The 9,834-nt window shown below is 43.2% G+C and overlaps 1 protein-coding gene across 1 annotated transcript; it reads left to right on the top strand.

The window, feature by feature from the left end:
* The first annotated feature begins 222 nt into the window (after window positions 1-222).
* Window positions 223-2,669, top strand: sox11b (SRY-box transcription factor 11b). The gene has a single exon (XM_017456663.3). It carries the CDS (start codon window positions 394-396, stop codon window positions 1,546-1,548), a length of 1,155 nt encoding a protein of 384 aa, XP_017312152.1. The 5' UTR covers window positions 223-393; the 3' UTR covers window positions 1,549-2,669.
* Window positions 2,670-9,834: the final 7,165 nt, after the last annotated feature.

Here is a 9,834-nt window from a genome sequence, read left to right as displayed (position 1 = left end):
AACAAATGGGCTTATCTGCACGTTTCTTGCAATAAACTGTCTGTTTCCTCAAGACCATGCTCTTTCAAATTCCCAGTGCGCGTCTGGGACGTATAGCCCCGCCCACAAAGAGCCTCCACCAATCAAGATGCAGCAGCAGATGCGAGGGGTTAACGGAACAGCAGAGGGAGCTTGAGGGGCGGGGCAAAGCCGCGCTATTGGATAATTATACGTGACGTTGAAGGTGCGGAAAAAAAACGCCGAGAAGTAGTTAAGAAGCGAGCCAGTAACTTTGGAAAGAGGTTTGATTTGAGCTTTAAAGGTTGCAGGAAGGAGAGAAGAGGAAAAAGAAGAAGAAAAAGAAGTCAGTGCGAGTGTTTGAAGGTGAGGACGTGTGAAGCCGCACAGCGGATCATGGTACAGCAAAGTGAGCACAGCGAGACGGAGAGCGGCGCGTCCCGCGAGGCCACAGACACGGAGGAAACCGAGATGAGCGTCTGCAGCCCCGTGCCGCCAAAACCCGACTGGTGCCGGACGGCCACCGGACACATCAAACGGCCCATGAACGCGTTCATGGTGTGGTCGAAGATCGAGCGGAGGAAGATCATGGAGCAGTCTCCGGACATGCACAACGCGGAGATCTCCAAAAGACTCGGCAAGCGCTGGAAAATGCTAAAGGACAGCGAGAAGATCCCGTTCATCCGGGAAGCGGAGCGGCTGCGCCTGCAGCACATGGCCGACTATCCAGACTACAAGTACAGACCGAAGAAGAAACCAAAGCTGGACAACTCTTCCAAACCGGGTGCGCTGTCGCCGGAGAAAAACGGCAACAAGGCTGTCAAAGCTGCCGCAAAGAAGTGCACAAAGATGAAGCCCAGCAAGCCGGGTAGCGTCGGCGTCAGTGCCAGAGCCGCGCAAGACGTCCGGTGCAGCTACGCGTTCACTAAAGTCAGCAAGTCGGTCAAGAGGGAACTTACGGACGACGAAGACGACGATGAAGACGACGACGACGATGAAGACGACGACGACGACGACTACGATGACGAGTCTCCCGTGCGCTTTAAAGCCGAGGACGACGAGGAGCACCTGAGGCCGTACGGCGTGGCCAAAGTGCCGGCGAGTCCCACGCTGAGCTCGGCCGCCGAGTCGGAGGGCGCGAGCATGTACGAGGATCCGTCGTCCGGGCGCGCGCACGCAACAGCCGGCTCGAGACTTTTTTACAGCTTCAAGAACATCACGAAGCAGCAGCCGCACCACGCGAGCCGAGCCGCTGCGCTCTCACCGACTCCGTCTTTCCGCTCCGCGTCCATCTCGTCGTCATCGTGCGGGGAGGACGCGGACGACTTGCTGGTCGACTTCAGCTTGAACCTGGCGGCGGGCGGCGAGCCGACCAGCCACGCTTCAGGGAACTTGTGCCTCTCTCTGGTGGATAAGGACTTGGACTCGTTCAGCGAGGGCAGCCTCGGATCCCACTTCGAGTTCCCGGACTACTGCACGCCAGAGCTGAGCGAGATGATCGCAGGGGACTGGCTTGAGGCCAACTTCTCCGACTTGGTGTTCACCTACTAACAGGTCCATTTAACCCTCGCCCAGCGAGGAGACCGGCGCATCTTCAGGTTCTTTCAGACTCGCCTCTTGGGTCTGTGCCCCTTCCGGGTGGCGCATGGAGGAAACGGAAGCGGACGCGCCACGATGAAGGTGACCTGATGAGAAAAAGTAACGTTTGTCACCGTTACAGGGTTTTATGGTTGTTCAATTCAGTGTGAGGCTGCAGGTGGAGAGCAAAATGTCAGATGAACTATGCATTCACATCCCACCTCGTGTGTCTACAGGGAGCTGAAACTGTGGATGCTCCTCGGAAGGAGGCGAGTCTACACCACTTCAGGATGTTCACTTTTCCAGAGGGTTTTTATGTGATCTCTTCTCTCTCTCTCTCTCTCTCTCTCTCTCTCTCTCTCTCTCTCTGTGTGCCACAAATTAGTTTTTTGTAACCCTCCAGCCAATGGAGATGTGGAGATTTAAACTGTTCTAGGACACAGGTATGGCAGGAAGAGTTTTTGATACATAACCAACATACCTCATCTTTTAAATAAAAAAAAAAAAAGAAGAAGAAAAAAAAAGAAAGAAAAGTGAAATATTTTCTGGCATATTTTTGTACAGTTTAAGGGAATGTTCTTACTGTGCTCTCAGTGAGGTTTCTTCAGGCACTTCTACCCGGTTTCATTGATTCAAGCATGCAATGGTTAAATGACATCATCTTTGCATCTTTAAATGCCTTGGTATGATTTCACATTCTAGGCCGTGTACAGGTGTAGATCTGACCATGCGTTTCTCTAGAGATGTACAATGGAATTGGGGAATTCTAGGCCTCGTTGCTGGTACTAGAGTCAAGATTGTATATGTTCTGTATTATAGTAAAAGCTAGGAGTTTATGTATATCAGTGTGAATGGGTCCCAAATAGCAGGTGTGAAACTCGAAAAAAGGAAAGAAGAAAAAAGAAGAAAAAAAAAAAGAAACAAACATTGATTGATTTGCATTTTTACCATCTTATTGGCATTTTTATTTTTCATTATTTTGTGCAATATACTCTTGAAATGGACCATCTGCGTTTTTTTGTAGCAAAGGAAAAATGCGTTACATGTCGTCATGCTGAAGTCTGTATCTTGACAAATAAATCAGCTGGAACTGATAGCATGTATGTCTGCTTTATTGTGTGTGTGTGTGTGTGATAAGTGATTGAGTGCAATCAAGGCCATCGTGTGGCGTGTATGTGTTTGGATGCCCCCCCCCCCCCCCTCGCCCCACACACTTTTAATTTTTTAATTTTTAAAAAAAATATTTATATAAAACAATCAAATCTTGCACTCTTAAGGGGTCACTCTCGATTGGTCAAGCTTATCCGGCCGGGAAGCTTTTGTTTTTTTTTTTTTGTTTTTTTTTTTGTTTTTTGTTTTTTTTTTAAAAGCCTCTCTTCATTCATTCAGCAGACCCTGGACTCCAGCGTATCCATGCAGATGTTTCCCTGTGACGGCCTCTCGACTTACAGGAATCAAATTCGCAGGTTCTATCATCAGGGAAACTTCTTTCAGATAAAAATGTCTCCTAGGAAAAAGCTTTGTGCTTTTAGTTATAATCTTCAAAATTGGTTCACAATGGGTTTTTTTTTTTTCTTTCCCATCGGTAAATATAACTAATAATAGGTAGCATGCTATTTATGTCTAAATAAAATGAAATCAAACATCTACCTATCGTATCGCCCTAAAATGCAATCAAAACACAATTATATATGGTGGCTTTTACTCTGAGTTTCATATCGGACATGAGGACTGATTTCTAACAGCATACGGCCACATTCCTGCCTTTGTTTGCCCTATATGCTAATCTATAGGTGGAAAGTCTTTTTTTTTTTTTTTTTTTTTTTTTTTTTTTTTTTTTTTGGATGGCTGCCATGCTTGTATGGCTTTGATTATCCTTTCCCCTGTTCTTTTTGTGAGTGTGTATTACCGCTCAGATTACTACTGAAAGGGCCTCTGTTAGGAGTGTTGCTTTTCTTCTCCTTCCTGCTCATCCACAGGGCCACATTTCCATGATAACATGTTCTTTGAAAGACCCACTAGCTAATATAAAGCCGAGGAAGCTCCAAGGCAATTTGCTTTTAGGTACGCTGCTTGAAAACATCGGTATAAATGCTTCAAGGATCTTTGCCAATTTGATTAAAATTCTGTTGGTATTTGTTTTGGAGCGAATGCTTTTTTTTTTTTTTTTTTTTTGGGCCTTATGTTCACACGGCATCTCAACCGTGACACGGTCCATTATGTGTCTTTTCCCTCCACTGATCTGGAGGTTGTTCAGGAACTGCTGCCTCGGTGGGTTATTTAAGTCATACCAGTGGTTATCCTATTGCTTGATTAGGACAGGAAGCTAAGAGTACTCCCAAGAGTTAATTATGATGAGGGGGATCTGACAGTGTAGTCTGAGCCTTTCTTTTCCTATCTGGTCTTCAAAGAAGATTTCTCCTCATTAAATGTACTCAAGGCATGAAAATCTCCACGAGCTATTGAATAACCCGATATCCTTGGTAACGGCCTTGATACATCTATCCTACCTTTCCTCCTCCAAACTGCCCCATTAATAATCATGCACTTATTCAATGAGAATATCCCCAGCACCTGGGGTGAAGCAACATTTTCAGGTGCGTTTATCTGGAATTAGATACACGGTCTAAACGTATATAGAGTCCTAATTAGGCTAGGTTTGAAAAGTAAAAGTTGCCAAAACGTAAATAATGTCATACAGATCGCTATTGACAGTGTAGTGTTACATATCATATCTGACCTGAGTACCTGACCGTATTCGGTGCGAAAGAAGCTTTCGATATGCGCAGCTTGTAAACGTTCTGAATTAAGCCGATTTGACGGTGTCTACACAAGTCCGGGACTCAGCCGGGTGCCTTTCCTCCCCCCTCGCACTCGCATTTACAGCCTTTCTGCAGCACCTTTATTAGTTGCTCAGCTGCCTCGAAAGACGATGACAGAAAATAACAAGCAAATTATCGACACTTGCGCTGCAGAAAGTGTGTCTGTATCATCATCCTAACTACTTTCTGTGCACACCCAGATGGTGGGCTGGTGTGAAGCGGCCTGCACATCTTTCCGTAGCGCTGCCTAAACCCAAACAGATCTGTTTACAAGATTCGCAAGCAAAACCGTATGCTGTTGCCTCCAGAACCAGAAACTGGCACGCTCTCTTAGATAGGCTCAGCAAGCATCTGGCCTGTTAATGCCATCAGTAAACACTGCACAAATTGGTTTTTGATTCGGAAAGAAAAAAAAAAATGAAAGATGTTTAAAGTTGCAATTATTTTAGCAGTGGGTTTGTTTGTTCTAAAGCAGAAATTATAGGAGGGGAAGGAAAAGAAAGAAAGAAAAAAAAACACGAATACGAAACAGTTGCACTGAGTTGGGATTCATTTCTAAAGGCGTTCGAGGGAGGCGATCCAAAACTCTACAGGAACACCGAGCTTTTAAGTGACGATTATTCACAGCATGCTGCTTGCTCAGAATGTGTGCTTTAGTCTTTTACTGTGTAGGAGACTTGTGAATTAGTTCCACGGCAACATTGTCTTGTTTGTTGACAGACGCGTGCACTTTCTATACTGTCCGCAATGGAAGGTCGGCTTTAAGTGATAGACCAGGGCAAGGAGGAGGAGACCACTGTTCAAGCAGAACGGTTATGTAGGTACCATTTAATATTTAAGAGATTGTTTCTTTAGTGTTGGCGGTGCAGCATTCAGCACTGCCACATCACAGCTCCCGGGTCTCTGGTTCGACTCTGATCTCGGGTCGCTGTGGTGGTTCTGTGAATGTGGGTTCTCCAGATTTCTTCCCACCTCTGAAAAACATGCCAGTCTCTCTGAATTGTCACGATGAAGGTGTACGCATGGAGCTCTGCAATGAACTGGCATCCAATCCAGGGTGTACTCCTGCCTCATGCCTAGTGTTCCTAGCGATAGTCTCCAGTGACCATGGCCGGGATAAGGCGGTTACCGAAGGTCGATGAAAAAGAAAAAGAAATGCTTCTTCGGGACTACCGGATAATTCTACATTGTTCAAAGCTACAGATCATGACTCCTGATCTGTGCTCGTTCTTAAGTTAACGTCTCCACGAAATCAAAATGGGAGCTTCAGTATCAATACGTCAGCCTTAAGGTTATTTATAAACTCGTAGAAGATATATGCCTACAAAATTTACTCTACCAAATATAGGATCAACAAGTTCGATGACATCATTCTGCACCTCATCAGATTTTCTGTCCAATCAAATTCCCTCTAGAATTTAAAGTGTCCCGCCTCCAACATTATAAAAAAAAAATCACCTCGCCAATGTTGCCATTGTTGAGTGATTGGCAGTGTACCATTTGGGGCTGAGATTCAAAATACTACATGTAGTCGTGTCACCGTAGCTGATCTCCTGTGACGATCTGTTTGTGTGTGCGTGCTCTGCAGAAAGCATACCACATGTTTCCCTGCGAGATCTAGTCTCCGTTAAAGCTGGTTACTGTTGTCTGATTACGTGCGTTTCAGAGTACTGAGCAAGTTTCCGTTTACTAAAGCTATAATAAAGCTCAACTCTGTTGATTGGCACATATGAAACCAGCTCCTAGATAAAGAATAGTCATTGTACAGTCTCTGAAGTGTGAAAACATCATCTACATGGTGACTGCAGCCCCAAAACATTCCCAAGCTGATCTCCTAGGTTTAATATAGCGCCTGAGATTAGCCGTAAATAAACCAGGAAATGATTCTTGATGCATGTAACCTCCTGCACCTCTATTAAGGCTTGTTCTATAGACACGGGGAAAATGTCTCCGATTGGAATGGCAGGATGTCGTGAGGAAATTGAAACGTCAAAAACGTGATCTCTTCCCGATCCGCTCTTTACTTCATTTACTTTAGAACGTGACATTTATACGACCATATTCTCCTCTTGAACACTTTTTTGCACTTACTACATGATATTGGGTCCTTGAGGATTGTTTTTTGACATTTAGATTTTGTGTGTGCTCATATATATACATTATATATGTGGACATACAGTGCCCTCCACTAATATTGGCACCCTTAGTAAATATGAGCAAAGAAGGCTGTGAAAAATTGTCCTTATTGTTTAACCTTTTGATATTTTTGTTTAAAAAAAATACTCTGCTCTCATGGATATCAAACAACTGCAAACACAACAATATCGAAAAAAAAAAAAAAAAAAAAAAAACCCTGAAATATAGGTGTGCAATTGACATTTTACATTTTATTTAGTACAACTGGGTGACTAGGACTACGGTTGCTGCGATGGCCTTGGGACTGCAATTACTACATACAATTTTTGTACGCAGGTCTCCTTTGGTGAAGAGTGGACTAGTTCAACAAAGACTTCGTGTAAAAACCATAATGAACTAGCTTCTACTTTCACTCTATCCGTTGTTACCCAGATGAGAGTCCGGTTCCTCTCAAGGTTTCTTACTCATTTCATCTCAGGGAGTTTTTCCTCACCACCGTCGCCACCGGCTCGCTCAATAGGGATAAATTCACACGCTTAAAATCTCTATCCTGTCTTTATATGTTTCTGTAAATCTGCTTTGAGACAACGTCTATTGTAAAAAGCGCTATACAAATAAAATTGAATTTAATTGAATTGAATAGGAACAGGAAATTGTTCAACCATGACTTCCTGTTTCACAGGGGTATAAATATGAGGTAACACACAGGCCAAATTCCCTTCGTCATTCATAACGACGGGTAAGAGCGAGGAATATAGCTGTGATGTGCGGCAAAAGGTTGTTGAGCTTCACACAATGGGGCGTGGCTATAAGAAAATAGCACAAGCATTGAAAACGCCCATTTCACCATCAGGGCGATAATTAAGAAGTTCCAGTCGACTGGAAATGTTCTGAATCGACCTGGAATTGGACGCGTGTCTGTATCGTCTCAACGCACTGTGAAGAGGACGGGTCGAGTGGATAAAACATCTCCAAGGATCACAGCTGGAGAACTGCATGTTAGTCGTGTCTTGGGGTCAGAAAGTCTCCAAAACTACAATCTGAAGTCACCGACATCACCACAAGCTGTTTGGAAGGGTTTCAGGAAAAAAAACCTCTACTCTCATCCAAGAACAGACTCGAGCGTCTTCAGTTTCCAGACACTACTGGAACTTCAAATGGGATCGGGTTCTATGGTCAGATGAAACCAGAATAGAGCTTTTTGGTAATAAACACCAGAGGTGGTTTTGGAGCACACAGAGAGGTAGCCGTATGGAAAAGTACCTCATGCCCACGGTTAAATATAGTTATGACTCTTTGTTTTAGGGCTATATATATATATATATATATATATACACACAGTTTATAGGTAGATTGAAAGTATATATTCTTGCACATACATGAACAGACCGCTAGCTACCTCCTCTCCCCACTACACTCAGTACTCAAGAGACATAAAGGGAGACATGATATTTACCAAACTGACACGCAAAAGTCCCTTTAAACACGCTGCTGCTCGGTACTATTAACACTATCAAATAACACTGATGTTTGTTGTGTAGCATTTAATGTGTACTGTATTGTTTAGTGTATAGTTCATGATGTATTGTCTAGTCTGTTGTCTGTATTTATTGTATTATTTATTGTATTTATTGACGTTGCACCATCGGTCACCTTGTTACTTTTTGTGTTACAGGACATCCGTCACTTTTTCCACAATGCTTTTAGTTGAATTATATTTCCATTCATATAATTCCCCTATATAACATAACATAACATCTTTCAGTGAGGAAGAGGAATGACAATAATTCCTACTTGGCTTCAATATGAAGGTCACCGATCCGCAGAATTGTATGTATTTTTTTTTTTAAATCACCATTATAGATAACACACACGTGTAACTTTTGCATATTACCGTCATATCTTCACATATATACTGCGTATATAAGAGCTAAAACCAACATGTTCTTGCATCATTGGGTTTGTAACATCTCTCAGGAAGTAGTCTGGGGACATCCTTGAATGTTTGTTTGTTTGTTTGTTTTATTTTACAGTCGTTCTAATATTGTGAGACCTCACCCTCGTTCATAGTTAATCTCTTAGCATTTTCAAATGTACTTCATTTCCTGTAAGGGAACTTGCCAAGTAGAGATGTTGAATCAACAGAGGTGATTTGTTCATCCCAACTAGACGAATTGCACAGAAATAGATATAATCGTTTCTGTCATTTATCATTTAATAATCTAATGGAAATGTATGATTTGTAAGAAGCTCGTCGCTCATAAGCGTGTTACTCCAGGTTGCATATAATGCTTTTGTTCGAGCTCTCATGTGAACCTTGTTAGCACTGCTGTATTAGCAAACGTCCCTTCTGACCTCAAAATATCCACTCTCCACCCTTCACTGCATTCTCCAGCCTGACTGCATCAGTGCTCCTCAGGTCATGTTTCTCTGCTTCCCTTCCTCTCTCAAAACAAACCTGACCCAAAACTGAAACCTCCCATCCTCAGAGGTCCAGACCAAAACACAGATAAGCCGGGCTTTCTGCTGTTTCCTGCCGAGCCCATGCGCTGATAAGAGCTCACAGATGCTGTTGCCGCTGGAGTTCTAACCCACAGAGTAAACACTGTTATTGCTTTTATTGACCAAAGCCATCAATGCCAATCACTCATAACCTAGCAGCACCCCCCTGCCATCTCTTCTTTGCCCTGGTGTGTGGCTTTTACTTAGAACTACAGAGCAGACAGCCCAGCTGTTGTAATTTCACAGCTAGGCTTTTATTGTTTCTGGATTTATTCCAGCATGGCTCGCATAATTTTGGCTTCTGAGTGCCAGTGAATGATTAGAATTACACAACTGACATTAAGCCGCGGTAGACCCCTGAGAATATGGCTGCACCACTGTGTGTCGAAGTATACTGCAGAATAAATCCATTACTGGAAGACTTCAGAATCAGTCATGAAAAGCCTTCCAATACGAATAACGTTGCAAAGGCCTGCATTCTTTATTCTCCATAAACATGAATACTCAATACCTGCTTCATTATAAGATCTAACTCAAAACCTAAACCTCAATCCAGTGCTATATATCCAGCATATGTTGTATAGATGATCATCTTGGTGCATTATTGCATATATTTTTTTATAATCGGACAACATAATAGTGCAATCTATACTTCTTTAACCTTCCACTGCAGGACAACCCTTTTAGCTATTCATTGACTGAATTGATTCTGTTGAGATGCTTTCTCCCTTTGTGTAAACTTCTCTCTTTCCCTCTGCAAGATGTTTTCTCTCTTAACTTGTGCCAGAGGACGAGGGCA

Source organism: Ictalurus punctatus, chromosome 25, assembly GCF_001660625.3.
Source record: "Ictalurus punctatus breed USDA103 chromosome 25, Coco_2.0, whole genome shotgun sequence".
NCBI lineage: Eukaryota > Metazoa > Chordata > Actinopteri > Siluriformes > Ictaluridae > Ictalurus > Ictalurus punctatus.
Note: the sequence above shows the minus strand (reverse complement) of the source record. Positions and strands in the feature narration are given on the sequence as shown.